This window comes from Glycine max, chromosome 11, assembly GCF_000004515.6.
Source record: "Glycine max cultivar Williams 82 chromosome 11, Glycine_max_v4.0, whole genome shotgun sequence".
NCBI lineage: Eukaryota > Viridiplantae > Streptophyta > Magnoliopsida > Fabales > Fabaceae > Glycine > Glycine max.
This window is the reverse complement of record NC_038247.2, coordinates 21342222-21357984: the sequence shown is the minus strand read 5'-3', so window position 1 is coordinate 21357984 and position 15763 is coordinate 21342222. Positions and strand designations below refer to the sequence as shown.

Here is a 15763-nt window from a genome sequence, read left to right as displayed (position 1 = left end):
TAAAAAAACAAAGGAAACAAATATATAATTTATATTCATGGTATATTGATCTTAATAGCATAAACATACACAATGAGAGAATGGGTAGTGTTCGAGCAATAAGCCAGTGGAAGCCAGTGATTATTTTTATTTTTTTTCAGATTACTTGGAAGTTGTAAATGGTATATGGATATGATTCTCATTGCTTGAATATAAGGACTCTTGCTTGTTCCCTATCTATCTTGAAGCTTCTTCAACTGGAATGATGATAAAATTAAAATTAAAATTCACTAGAACAAACCTCTACTTGAGTCATTAGTTAATGCCAATAGCGAGAAGGGGCTAAAGTAAATGATAAATATATACATTTTGTAAAATTTTACAAAATTAGAAAACTTGCAAACTCAAAGACCAGAATGCAGTACTCTGTACTTCTTAGGAGAAAATCATGCATTATGTGAAAAAATCACAAAACATAGTCATGTACTGTCCATAGCCCACAAAATCTATCTGACATCTCACGTGACACTCGAAAACACATGTTCACCCTCCATGTCAGTCTTATTATAGGAGTGTACAGTCTTCGTAATATTTTTTTATTCTTATGATATTTGTATGAAATATTTGTCAATTTTTTTATAATTAATTTTTATGGAAACCTGATCACTCTTTAATGGAGTTCTTTCCTTTTAATCACAATTTTTTCATATAAAACTATGAGACCTTGTTTAACAAAGAGACCTGATCATGAGCATCACTCCAATGAAGGATTGGTGTGTTGTAATATTTAAATACTAGTGATATGATAATTTTGAGTTATTATTATTATTATTATTATTATATACTACTGTTTCACCCCCGCAATGTTTTCTAAAAAAATCCGCAATGTTAGCATTATTTTGTCTTTATTTTAAAAAATATTATTTATTATAAATTTTTTAATTATATAAAATAAATATTTATTTCATGTATTCCATAGATAAAATATTAGTTATAATATTTTTATAATTTATATTTTCAATAATATAAAATTCATCGATACAAAATTACCATTTAACTCCTTATTACTTTATATTGGAATAAGATAAAATAAGATAAGATAGCTGTCAGATGTAATTAACATAATTTTATCTTTTTTTTATAATTAACCATATTTTTATCTAAAGAAAATTGTTGTGGATCATTAAAAAAAATGGATAACAAAATTCCAACAATAATATATCATTATACAAACTATATATATTTATTGAAATCTTTGGAAAAGATAAACAAATTAAAAACAAAGTGATAGTTTACTAAATTAAAATTAAAAATAAAAAATAAAAACAAGAATGAACATACACTTAAATAAGATTTCGAATTAAAGCATGAAAAAAAAATATGATTAGTAAAAAAAAATCTATTAAAGATGATCAAGTTTTTTAATATTAAACATCAATAAAATTAATAAATATTTCACACCAATATCAAGATGACAAAAAAAAAATACTCATAGATTCAAACTTCAATGTCATAATATGTTTATTTTAAAATGGACTCAATTACATATAGGGATAATAAGCCTTCTATCCCTAGTTGTTTTATACCCGACACAATTAAGAAAAATATAGTTGGATAACCTTAAATATCAATTAATATATCAAAATTAACAGACAAATGAGTCGGTAGCCGATATCTAAAAAAGCCTAATTTATTATATTAAAGATATTCAATAAAATTAATTGTTAAAGTAGTTAAAAATATAAAATAATATGAAAAAATATGCATATTTATATTATATATATATATATATATCAATTTTATTTTATGGATAAAATTATATTTTGAGGTGTTATTTTTTAGTTTTAAAATTAATTTTAAACTCTTGTAATTTTTATTTGCATAAAATTAATTTATTAAAAAAATTAAAAATAGTATTATCTGAAGAAAAAAGGAGAGTGAGCACATTAGAGGGAAAAAAAGGAAAGTGATGAGATTCAAAGGATAAATGAGTGAAAATAGATAAACAATAATGCCTTGATTTATTTTAAAAAATAAGAAAATCTGATAAATATATTAAAGATAAAAAAAAATATAAAAACTAACTATTTCAAGTAATATTTCAAAAAAAATATAGAAGTTGTTAAAAAAACTTGCTTATAGAAATTTAATGTTTAACACATGTATTTGTGATTAAATGAGAACTAAAAAATTGTTTTCCATTATCTCATTAAATTCTTTTTTAAAAAACACACCTATACAAGCGAGTTTAAATTATTACTCTGTAATCTGTATAACAATTCTTTGTATATATCAATTTTTTTATCATTTAATCGTTAAATATTTTGATATTATCTTAACAATCATTCCTACAAATATCAAAACAAATTGAACTTTCGCAGTTAGATAATTTTATAGTTAACATTTACTTATATTCATATATTAAATTAAAATATATTCAATGAAATACTAAATATCATCAAAATTTTATAAACCTGATTTATTCAGTAATTATTTTTATAATTTGACTATTAAATTATTAAAATTTAGCATTCTATTTCTATGCACCATGCCACAGCTACTTCAGAATATATTCTTGTTACAATCCTAACTAGAATCATTGTAAGTTAATGTTATCAACTTTTATATTGACATGAATATTAATTGTTATTTAAAATATTAAATATTTTATTATATATATATATATATGTATGTATATATGTATGTATGTGTGGGATTAAATTAATTCGATGCATGAGACTCTAATTCGACCCGTAATTCATAAACTCAATGCTTCTGCCCGTTAGATAGATGACTGGTCGGATTCTTAACATTGCTTCGAAGTCGAACACAACATATAAGATCGTGTGAAATTGTAATGCTTTTCCTTTCCTAGTACAACACAGAACACACTCATAACAACAGGGTTCGCATCAATATCACAGAAAACAACGTTGAAATGGAAGCAAATAGTGGAGCAAGCGAACCCAATTCGAATGCCACCATAATAACCATAAACGTGAAGTTCGGTGGCGTCTCTATTCCCATCTCAATTTCACCTCACTTAACCATCAACGGCTTCAAGTCCCTTCTTCTACCTTCCACCAATGTCCTCCCTCGTGGTCAAAAACTCATCTTCAAAGGTTTCACCTTTTTCTCTTTCTCTTTTTCAGTATCATTCAACACTCATAAGAAAGAAAGCCCTTTTGTTTATTCTTGTTGAAATTAATGAATTATCTAACAGGAAAGGTTTTGGAAGACCCCATGACTTTAAAAACATACAAATTGACAAATGGTTGATGTAAAAATCTTTACACTTACACAGTTACACTGACAGTGGATAAAAATTAAATTCAAAATTTAAAGCAAAAACAAATTCAACTTTATTATGGCATGGTGGATCTTTAGGTATGCTGTATGATTTCATCATTATTTATAGTTATGGGGTAAACAAAGGGAAAATGTAATCACAAGTGCCATGCCAAGCTGGTTGTGAACAGACTACATGGATCCTTTCATATGGGGATATGAATGGGGCTAGTTAGAATTGTTACACAATCTGAACAGTTTGATGGGGTTTATCGAGCTTCTTGTTGAAAATAAAAATTATGTTCATAGATGCGACTGTAGAGTTTGCTTTTGTTTCAATGGCAATCAGGAAAATGCAGCTTGAAGATATCAATTTTCTTTGTATAGGATGGTCCTGTCTGGAAGAAAGCTCAGGTTGTTCCCAAATCGAGAAAAGATGACTCAGGCTCTAACAACGACATGAAGAAAATTCCTGTTAAGAACAGGATGGAACGGTGGAAAGCAACAGGAGTTGTGGCATTGTCTGAATGCAACTTGGAGGTAATAAACAGTTCATAGTTTTATCAAATATTGAACTAGATAGATGCTTATGTTTGATGTCAAGTGGAAATTGAGAGATGAGGAACACTAAATTTTACTTAATGGCATGCTTTTGAAGATTTTTTGTATCGAGATCCTATTATGCAATTGAAAACAAGATGGTATGAAATTATCTTCTTTTATCTTTTTTCCCATGCCATATATGCGTCTGGAATGTATTTTGCAGTTCACGTGTAAGGGACATGTAGGGTTCACTTATTTCAAAATATAGCATCATTGAAACCAGGCTATAACTTCATCTACAAAACAATCCATCAAAGTATTATAACTCATAGTAGATATCTTTTTCCAGTGTAAGAAAGTTTTTGGTGGAAAGGAAGTTGTCATTCCAAGGTTAAGACATGTCACAAGCCTTAGTTAGAGTTTACAATGATGCTTACACACAAAAAAGTGATACCAAGACCTATGCATCAATGCTGTTTGATCCTACCGACTTAGCTAACTGCCATTAGCTAATTCATAGTAGTTTTATTTGATTATGTATTAGGAGATATTTGTGCTGTACAAGATGGATTACTGATTATTTTGGTTAAAATTAAGATTTTTTGTCTTTTTATCCATCTAATTGTTCGTTGCCCAGACCAGAAGAACTTCATCCAGTTTTGGCCATGTGTTAAATCTATTTTGTACATTAGTTTAACTACAAAATATCTTATCGTTCAGCCACACATGACTTAATGGATTATACCACAAATCATACGGGGAAAAAGATTACCATACCTTTCCTCCCTGAAGGCAATTTGGCAGAATAAATCACAGATGTCATGTTCATATTTGATGTGTCACTAAATCTTACTTCAGATATTTACTGAGCTCAATATGCTTTATTAAGCAAATAATTGGAGTTCCAAGTACTACTCTAGTTAGTCATTTTAAATTAGGCATAGAGCTAGAAAGCATCATAGAATTGCTAGAAGCTACATTTGCAACTTTGCATGTCATTCATAATATGTTGTTATTAACTGTCTAGTACCCTTGTTCTAGTGGAACGATTGATTCCAGTATCACTGTTCATTTCCGTCGTGTAAACAGCAAAGCCTAGCATAATTCTAAGCAACAGAGTGAGGCAGTGAGCCGACAAGAACATGCGAGCTATGAATCAAGGAATTCTAACAGCTCAAGCTAGGCTGTAAATAGAATTTAGCTCATTATTGAAATTGTTACTGAAAGGCCAATAATAATGTTGACTAGTCCATTGGAGTTAACCATAGCCTACTATGGTTAGTCCTGATAAATTGCTCTGTACCTTAGTGAATCTAGAAATGAGAGGAAGTATTTAAACAGCCAATAAGGAAACGGAAAACCCAGGAAAATAAAATCAAATTTCTTTTTTGTGATTAATTACTTGTCAATTGTTGTATGAATTTTCTTCTCATTTCCCCTAGAAATTTCAATTTAAATAGGTCATACCTGATGAAGTGTGGGTTTGTGGATCTTCTGCAAGAGTTCTAGATTGCAACAACAATTCAATTACAGATGTCCCTGATGAAATTGCACGTCTTACCGGTCTAGATGTAAGCTGAACTTTCTCTCTCTATAGTATTTTTTTTATACAATGACAGTAATGAGGTTTGAATTTAGAACCTTATGCAAATTACCCAAACCTCCGACCACTTGGGTATCTCTCTATAGATTTAGTTTCTGCTACATTCAGATGGTTTTGTTGGGAGCAATACATAACACTACTTGCTATTTTCAAAACACTGCAGAAACTATTCATCAATGCAAATGAGATAGTGGATAAATCGATTAGGTGGGAAGGACTAACAACTCTGAAGTACCTAACTGTATTATCATTGAACCATAACAAGTGAGTGGATGTTATCATTTACAATTTCAATGTGTTCCTGCTTGGCTTTACTTGCATAAAACAAAAAACAAATATGTGCAAGTATTCCACAAACTATGGATTTTTGTTTGTCCATTCAAACCTTCATACTTTACAATAGTTGGTCGTCTGGTCCCCTGCCTAGAGGTTACTTGCAATGTGTCTTAAACTAATACCAAGTTACTAACCCTTACTTCAGCTATTCTGGTTTTATGTTGTTTCTGTTTATTTTGTTAAATTCTTAGCATATTTGGAAGAATGACTTCAATTTTTTTTTCTAACATTGACTGCTAGATCTTTATGTTTCAAGTTGATCCAGAGTTTAGTTTCTTGTTTCTTCATGTAATTTGCTTATTTAACATGACTTCTCTGTAGTTTAACTACTTTGTCGTCTACTCTTGGATCTCTTACCTCGTTAAGGGAGCTGCATGTTTCCAATAATAAATTGAGTGGCCTTCCTAATGAAATAAGGCATCTGACACAATTAGAAGTTTTGCGAGCCAACAATAATAGGTATTATTTAAACCTCGTACTTGATTAAGTATGGATATTTTCTTGTAACTCGTGCAATTACAAGTTTTGTAACATCTCATTTTTTAAAATAAATTAAAAAGGCTTTTTAGTAAAAAAAATAAAGTTTTAGAAAATTGTGAGGTTTTTATAATTAAATAAATAAAGAGAAATAACTGTATTAAAATAATGATTTTGAAGAAAAATATATATTTGATTTATTCATTTGATTAGAAATAAAATAGAGTTTCTTTTATAAAAATAATAAAAATAAATAAATAGAGTAAATAATAGGCTATAAGTATCCTATCTATAAATAGAGGTATCTTAGGTCAGTTTTTAGACTGACGATACTCTCTACGCCACCTCTTCCTCTCAATAATTTCGTTTTCCCTTCTCCTCCTTCCAAAACTCTCTTTTTCCCGCATATTATCAAACCTGTCCCAGAAAAATAACGATCTCGGACTCATTCACCGATGGATCGTCGTGAAATTTGAGCATCAGGTTCGGAACTCATTTCTGAACATTCTCACCGTTGGGAATTAAGAAAAACTCTCTGAGCTGAGAGAAATATCCTTTGTATCATAGTTTTTTCTTTTCCTGCAGAAACCTAAAACTGTCTCAATAAAACCACTATCCCAGACTCGTTAATCGTTGGATTGTCGTGAAATTTTGATATGTGGTTCGCGTTTCACTTTTGCACATCTTCACCGTTGAGATTTGCAAAATAACATCTGTGGAGGGAGCAATACTCATCGCACGTAGACAGTGGAATGGAGGTTTCAGTCTCTTCTCCTTCTCGTTTGGGAACCCTATCAGAGCAGTCAGAGGAAAAACTAAAGGAATCTCAAGAAATCGCTAGAGATGTCGCTATTGCTGTCACAATACACACGTGAGCCCGCTTAGAGGTAAGGGATGTGTTTATCGCAATTGGGGTTAGAATGAACATGTGTAGGGATCCTTAGAGGATTAAATTAGGCTTATTTTGGGATGTTTATTAAATTGCAATTTTTCCTTTATGATTATAAATACAATATTGATGTCCTGATGCAGAGTGCTCTTGGTGTTTTCGTTTTTTATACCTATGATTTTGATTAATTGATTTTGATATAATTGTGTGAAATAATTTGAAGGGTTTTACTCTCCATGTTGTGATAAACCTTTTGTATAAATTGTTATATTAAGATTATGAAATGGTGATTCAAATTGTGAGTATGTGATAAATTGAACATGTGATGAATGGTGAAATACATGTATATTGAGATGTGTGTATTGAGTTGTGAGCTATGAACTGTACAATCATACAATTGTAAGACCCTTTAAGGGCGACTAGTTTTTGCGCGACGAGTATTGTGATGGGATCCATTGTGCGGACCCGACGAGTTTAATCACAAGCGCGACGAGATAAAATTATTTTGAAAACAATTGAAGAGTCGTGTGTATTGCATAGTTCATAGGTAAAGTGTATATGATTTGAGGTGTGATAACGTGTAAAATTGGGATTATACCATTGTGATTGAGATCGAGCGTATGTGATAAATTGAGTATGTATTGACTTGTAATATATATGTGCATTGAGATGTTGTGTGCATTGAGTTATGAACTATCAATTGTACAATCGCACGACTATAAGATCCTTTAAAGGCGACGAGTTAATGTTAAGACCCTTTAAGGGCGACGAGTTAATGTGCGATGAGTATTGTGATGGGAACCACTGTGGGGACCCGACGAGTTTAAACACAAGTGCGACGAGATAAAACTATTTTGAGATCAATTGAGGAGTCGTGTGTTTTGTATAGTTCATAGGGTAGAGTCTGTGTGCTAAAATGTTTTCTGGGTTGGACCTGAATCAGGAAGGAGAGGCCCTGACGGACTCTTTGAAGTGTAGGCCTTGAGGGTAAATACACACGGTTTGAGTGCTCCTTTAAGCCTATGTTGATCTCATATGGTTGGAGCATTCTCACAAAATAGTGTGACCCTAACTGGTCTCCCCATGATTTTACCTAGTGAAAGTGACCTGACTTGCTAGTGTGTAGTTTGTCTTGTCATGTACTCCTAGGCGCCCGACGAGATTTTTCACTGACATGATACCACATTGCATATAGGATTGAGTCTTAGTGTATCTGTTGCATAATGTCTGTGTATTGATCGATATGGATTGATTTAGCGATATTGTGTTTTGATCATTGAGTACGTTAATGTCGTGAAAACGAATGAGACATGTGTGGTGTTGTGATGTGATGTTGTGTGACAAAGTAGTGAAATAACGTGAGCTATGCTTAAGTAAGTTGTATTTTGTTTATATGATATTTATACCTATATGTTGTCTGGTTTCTCTCTATTAGTTAGGAATGTGATAACTCACTCCCCGTGTGTTATTTGTGTTTGGATCCTGTGATGATCTCGAACTGTGTTCGTGGTAGTAGATGATTAGGTGGATAACTATGAAGAACCTCATGCTAGAGGACACAGGAACACAATGCTCTAATAGGATGTGACATTAGGGTATAGGTTCCTATATTAATTGCATAAAGTCTTAGACGACCTTGTTTTGAATCGAGATGATTTATTATTTATTTGGACAAGTTTTATTATGATGTTAGAAAAGTGAATGTGAGCCTTTTACCCTTTTGAAAAACTTGTATTTAAATGTGTTTTAAAAACTTTTAATTAATTTTGGTTTCTTACTTCTTTTATTATTAGTATATATATGTGAGGGATAGAAAGCGTCACAAGTTTTGTGAAATCGGTAAGACCATGTTAAATCATTGTCCTGCACTTGACTTGTTTATTTGGTTCATCTATTTGATTTATAGTGGTTTGAGCAATTTGAAGGTAGCCTTTTTAATTATTTTAGAAGTGTTTCTCTCCTTCATAGGCATGTAATAAATTTGAATGTAAATGATAGAGAAGATAGAAAGCAAGCCTAAATTTGAGTTAATTTTTCGAGTACCTGGGAATTTTGTACACACACACAGGTTTAGTGAGGTGAACATTCAAGTACAGAGTTAGCACCCACGATTTTCCCATTAGAAGGGAGATGCATGCAGTGTTATTAATGGTGGATGGCAGAAGGCCGAAATTCCATCATATAAACACAAGATTGTGCCTTATGGCAGGCTTCCATTCATAAATTGCCTATGGTGGTTGGCAAAAATTTAGTCACGCCATTCCGCCATGGACACTACTTAACAACACTGGATGCATGTAATTTTGGTATAGCAACCATAGGGTTGTCTGTAATTAACTATGTAAAATACATCAATTTGTAACAAGTGCAGCCTTAAAAGGAAATGAAGAAGGAAAAGGTGAGACCAAAGCAAGAAGACATGTGGCAAATGAGGAAGGAGAGAGGTGTAGCATGAGGGCTAGAATAACTAACTTTAGGCTGACTGATTTTGTGTGGTCCCAAAAGTAGTTTAAGAAGCCAAATGTGAAAGAGAGGGAGGCAGTTATTATGTGATATCATTTCCTTCTTCTTTGGGGTGCCAGTTACTTTCTCTGTTATTCCTTTCTACAATTTTGTCATTGTACTTTTGCAATCGGCATTTTTAATCAATACAACTCTTGTTTCCATTTCCTTTTCTTGTTGCTTGTGGTATCACTGTTACATTTGGTGCTTTCATTCTTCGAACATGGCAGATAATACACGTCTTAAGGAGCTTTCTGTGAACATGTCCAAGTTGCTCGAGATGTTAGAAGCTGATAGGCAAGAGAACAAAGCTCGATTTGAAACTCTAGAGGCTGCGATGGACACATTGTTGAAATCGAACAACAACTCTGGTGCAAATCTGCACATGAACATAGCGGGAAACAACATTTCCTCGTTTCGACGGATCTGAAGTTCTTCAGTGGATTTTCAAGGCTGAGCAATTTTTTTACTACTACAACACTCCGGATACTCAATGTCTTACCATTGCTGCAATTCACATGGAAAAAGGGATAGTTTCCTTGTTCCAAATGACTAATCAATGTACTCCATTTCAGTCATGGATTGATTTTACTCGTGCCTTAGAACTGGAATTTGGTCCATCTCCATATGAATGTACTAGATCTCAGTTATTCAAATTGTCACAAATAGGATATGTTCATGATTATTACACTCAGTTCACTGTTCTTGCAAACCGCGTACAAGGTGCTACTAGTGAAGCTTTGATTGATTGCTTTGTGGGAGGACTTAAACCTGATATTCAACATGATGTAATAGCCCAATCACCAACTACACTACTACGTTGTGTATCTCTGGCCAAGCTATTTGAGGAAAAATACTTACCCAAGCACAAGCCATTTCAAAGTCCCTACCAAAACCGTAACCAAAACACAACCCCAAACACAAACATAAACACAAGCCTACCTTTTTCTCAGTCCATCAAATCCACAAGCCTACCACCCTTACTTCTAAGCTCCAACATAAATTACAATTCCAAATTTCCAAAACCAGGAAATGTTAGATGTCACCAGCTGAAATGTAGATTCGAAGGGAGAAAGGGCTATGTTATACATGTGATGCGAAGTTCACTTCTTCTCATAGGTGTCTTAATCGTCAATACTTACTGTTGCAAATGGATGAGGATGAAAATGTTGAAGTGCAACCGGATCCACCTCCTAGAATTGAGGAAGCCATGGGAAATTTGAATTTAGACCATCACCTATCTTATAATGCCCTTAAAGGTTCCTCGGACCTAGGAACTATGAAGTTTAGTAGTACAATTAATGGCATGGTGGTTCAGATATTACTTGATAGTGGTAGTTCAGACAACTTTTTGCAACCTAGGATCGCTAATTGTCTAAAGCTTCCAATTGAACCTGCTTCCAATTTCCAAGTCCTTGTGGGAAATGGAAACTCATTAGTTGCTGAAGGTTTGGTGAAGTAACTAGAAGTCATGATTCAAGGTCATTCTCTCAAATTACCTGTGTACCTCCTACCAATTGTTGGTGTTGATTTGGTACTTGGAGCCACATAGCTTGCTACATTGGGTCCTCATGTTTCTGATTATAGCCAGTTTACCTTGAAGTTCTACAAGGACAATCAGTTTGTCACATTACGTGGTGATCACCCTAAATTACTGAGCCCTGCTCAATTTAACCAACTGAGGAGAATGAATCATACACATGTTATAGCTAAAGTTTTTACCTTGCAGAATAAGCAACAAATATGTGCCTCAGGATAAATGACTCGAATTACCTAAAGATATGTAACCATATTTGGTGATGTTGTTGCATAATTATAGAAGTATCTTTGTTGTGCCTGCTGAATTACCTCCTTCAAGAACGTAGAACCATGCCATTCCATTGGTAAAGGATGCCAAACCAGTGAAGGTGAGACCTTATAGATATCCCCACAGTCAAAAACAGTAGATTGAAACTATGTTACAGGAAATGCTTATTGCAGGCATCATCACACCCAGCACTAGTCCATTTTCTTCACCCATCATTTTGGTAAAGAAAAAGGATGGAACGTGGCGGTTTTGTACCAATTATAGAGCCTTGAATGCAATAACAATTAAGGACAACTTCCCAATTCCAACTGTTGATGAACTCATTGATGAGTTATATGGCTCTAATTATTTTTCCAAACTTGACTTGAGATCAGGTTATCACCAAATTCTCGTGGCTGTTGAGGATAGACACAAAATTGCTTTTAGAACTCATCAAGGGCACTATGAATGGTTAGTCATGCCATTTGGGCTTACCAACGCCCTTGCTACTTTCCAAAGCCTCATGAATGATGTTTTCAAAGACTTCCTTAGAAAATTTGTCCTGGTTTTCTTTGATGATATATTAGTATACAGTTCTACCTGGAAAGAGCATCTTTTACATTTGGAACTAGTCCTTCAATTGTTGTAGAAGCACCAGTTATATGTCAAACTATCCAAATGTTCATTCGGGTTGCCAAAAGTGGATTACCTGGGACATATTGTTTCAGGCCAAGGTGTGTCAATGGATAAAGACAAAGTACATACAGTTTTGGATTGGCCAACACCTGTTAACATTAAACAATTAAGAGGCTTTCTCGGGCTCACTGGATATTACAAAAAATTTATCAAATCTTATGCAGTAATTACAACACCTTTGACTAATTTGCTTAAGAAAGATAAATTCCTATGGGGAGTAGATGCAGATGAAGCTTTCAACAAGCTAAAAAATGTTATCACACAAGCCCCAGTTTTAGCCTTACCAGACTTTTTGAAGCCTTTTACCTTGGAAACAGATGGATCTAGAATAGGTGTAGGTGTTGTACTGAGTCAAATGCAACACCTCATTGCTTACTTTTCAAAAAAGTTGAATTTTAGAAAGCAAAAACAATCAGCTTATGCAAGGGAATTCTTTGCTATTACTGAAGCAATAGCAAAATTCAGGCATTATTTGCTTGGTCACAAATTTGTCATCAAGACAAATCAAAAGAGCTTTAAGTCACTCACTAATCAAGTTGTTCACACACTTGAGTAGCAAAACTGGTTGCATAAGTTGATTGGTTATGATTTCACCATTCAGTATAAGTCAGGAAAAGAGAATGTAGTTGTTGATTCTCTTTCTAGATATTTTATGATGGCTATATCTCAACATAAGTTATAGCTGATTCCAGAATTGAGGGAAGCCCTTGCATAGGACAAACAATTGAGTCTAATTATGTAGCTTTGTTTGCAGAACAAGCCTCCAAATCCGAGTTATTCGATTTTTGATAAGTTGTTGTATTGGAAAGGTTGTCTGGTGTTACCACGAGGCCATGAAGTAGTAAAGAAAATTTTGTATGAGTTTCACGGTACATTGTTGGGAGGACACTCTGGATTTACCAGAACATTCCAGAGAATTGCTTCTCAGTTTTATTGGCATGGTATGTAGCAAGACATCAAGGAGTTTGTTCAGAGTTGTCTCATTTGTCAACAGGCTAAACATGATACGGCATTACCATCAGGCTTGCTTGAACCACTACCAATTCCAGACCAAATCTGGGAAGATGTAGCTATGGATTTCATCACTAGCCTTCCTTCTTCCAATGGACATACGGTCATTATGGTAGTCATTGATAGACTTTCCAAGTATGCTCATTTGGCTAGTTTGAAGTCTAACTTTAATAGCAAACAAGTTGTTGAGTTGTTCATGAAAACTATGGATTTCCAAGGACAATTGTCTCTAATCAAGATAAGGTGTTTACTAGTCATTTTTGGCAACACTTGTTTAAGTTGAGTGACACTACTTTGAAATTAAGCACTGCATACCATCCGCAAACAGATGGGCAGTCCGAGGCCTTGAACAAATGCATTGAGATGTATTTAAGGTGTTTTACCTTTGAGAATCCTAAGGAGTGGTATAAATTGTTGTCGTGGGCAAAATTTTGGTATAATTCTTCCTTTCATCACAGCACTGGCATAACTCATTTCAAAGCAGTTTATGGTCACGAGCCACCTCCTTTAATCAAGTACACATTCAACAATCAAGACCCTCCTAGTGTTCAAGAACAGCTAATGCAAAGAGATGCTGCAAACAGTAGATTGAAGGTGAATTTACAGAAAGCACAACAACACGTGAAGAAATATGCTGGTGCAAGAAGAAAGCCTTTTCAGTTGGCAATTGGTGACATGGTATTGGTGAAACTTCAACCCTATAGGCAGCATTCAATGTCCTTGAGAAAAAAATCAGAAACTCACACTGAGGTACTTTGGGCCATTTCCTATGATTGAGAAAATTGGTGGCGTAGCCTACAAACTTCTCTTACCTCCATCTGCTAGAATCCATCCGATTTTTCATTGCTCTCAGTTGAAATTATGTAAAGGAGATCATGCTCAACCTTATGTGCCATTACCTATCACAAACTCCGAAATGCAACCTGTTTTGCAACCAGAAATGGTCTTACAATCAAGGGTCATTCTCAGGAACCACTAATAAGTGCAGCAATAACTAATTAAGTGGGAAGGTCTTGAAGATGATCAAGCTACATAGGAAGATACTTCAGTCATTAAACTTGCTTTTCATGACTTCAACATTGAGGACAAGGTTTCTTTTAAAGGGGAAGGTAATGTAACAAGTGCAGCCTTAGAGGGAAATGAAGAAGGAAAAGGTGGGACCAAAGCAAGAAGACACGTGGCAAATGAGGAAGGAGAGAAGCGTAGCATGTGGGCCAAAATAACTAACTCCAAGCTGGCTGATTTTGTATGGTCCCAAAAGTTGTTTAAGAAGCCAAACGTGAGGGGGGTGGCAGTTATTATGTGATATCATTTCCTTCTTCTTTGGGGTTCCAGTAACTTTCTCTGTTATTCCTTTCTACAATTTTGTCATTGTACTTCTGCAATTGACATTTTTAATCAATACAACTCTTGTTTCCATTTCCTTTTCTTGTCCTTTTCTTGTTGCTTGCGGTATCACTATTACACAATCTTCCCTACTTGGTTACTCATGTCTCAATAAAAATTGATCTGGTACTTGTACTAACTTTTCCTACTTTTTACTCCACCTTTGTGTCAACTATGCAGGCATTGTATCTTGGTAACACTAGGATGAAATCTCTTCCATCTAAGCTATTCAAGACTTGTCTTCAACTCTCCACATTGGATCTCCACAATACAAAAATAACAATTGATCTCCTTCGCCGAGTATGTACTTTTATATTTTTGCATTATCCTTTCAACCACAAATAATTATTTCATTTCAATAGAAGGTTTATCATAGTTATGTCAGTTCAATTGAGCACGTAATTCCAAAGAAATAAACAGTTAAATGACAGCAAAAAAATGCATGGTTTCCTTGCAGTTTGAAGGGTGGGACAATTTTGACGAATGCCAACGCTCAAAGCATCAAAAACAAATTGATTTTCGGGTTGGAGTTTCTAGAGATTTTGATGAAGGTGTTGATAAAAACTAATGGCAGTGATTTGTTATAAGCAATGCAATTCAGATAGTCTTCATGATGTTCATGTTCAAATATGATGGCAGTTGCTTATCTTACCCCTATGGTGGCAATATGCAAATAAGAAATTTGTAATAGGGTGTTGTTTTATTGAGATTTCCTATAAGTGACTAATAAATAGTAAAAAAAATGTTTGAGTACCTCTAAAAAGTTGTGTGTGATTATTATTTTTTAAATTGAGGGCTAATTAGGAGGATTAGTGTCTCATTCTTTCAGCTATTACATGCCCTGTGTCTGGTATGTATGATAAGGATGTTGCAGGAATATATGGGTTTACAATCCATGGATTTGATGTCTAGAGTGGAGGTTGACGTATCAAAGTTCTTATGAAAATAAAGGCTTGTGGTGCCATGTCTGGTGCAATAAACATAGCTATAACAAGTGTTATTGTTTCATCTAATTGACGTGTTGTCAAGATTTTTAGTCAAGAAAAGTTTCGGTCCAAAATTAAAACTCGCTATCGTCCATCCACCTTTATAATTTTTTCACTCAGTTTAAAAGAATACCATATTAGAAATTTAGCGACCTAGTTTTTTATGCTATGAACATGGGTGATTTTTTATTTATCCCTTCTAGTGGGTAATCTAGTGAATGCTCTTTGAGAAACACTTTGTGACACTCTGTCCCGACATGCATATTTATATAATATCATAA

General features: G+C 33.8%; 1 protein-coding gene across 1 annotated transcript; it reads left to right on the top strand.

The window, feature by feature from the left end:
- Nucleotides 1-2762: 2762 nt before the first annotated feature.
- Nucleotides 2763-15258, top strand: LOC100816964 (plant intracellular Ras-group-related LRR protein 8). The gene is made up of 6 exons (XM_041006493.1): nucleotides 2763-3101; nucleotides 3655-3807; nucleotides 5271-5381; nucleotides 5577-5677; nucleotides 14677-14796; nucleotides 14954-15258. The coding sequence occupies exons 1-5, from the start codon at nucleotides 3066-3068 to the stop codon at nucleotides 14702-14704; spliced, it is 429 nt and encodes a 142-aa protein (XP_040862427.1). The 5' UTR covers nucleotides 2763-3065; the 3' UTR covers nucleotides 14705-14796; nucleotides 14954-15258.
- The last annotated feature ends 505 nt before the right edge of the window (nucleotides 15259-15763 follow it).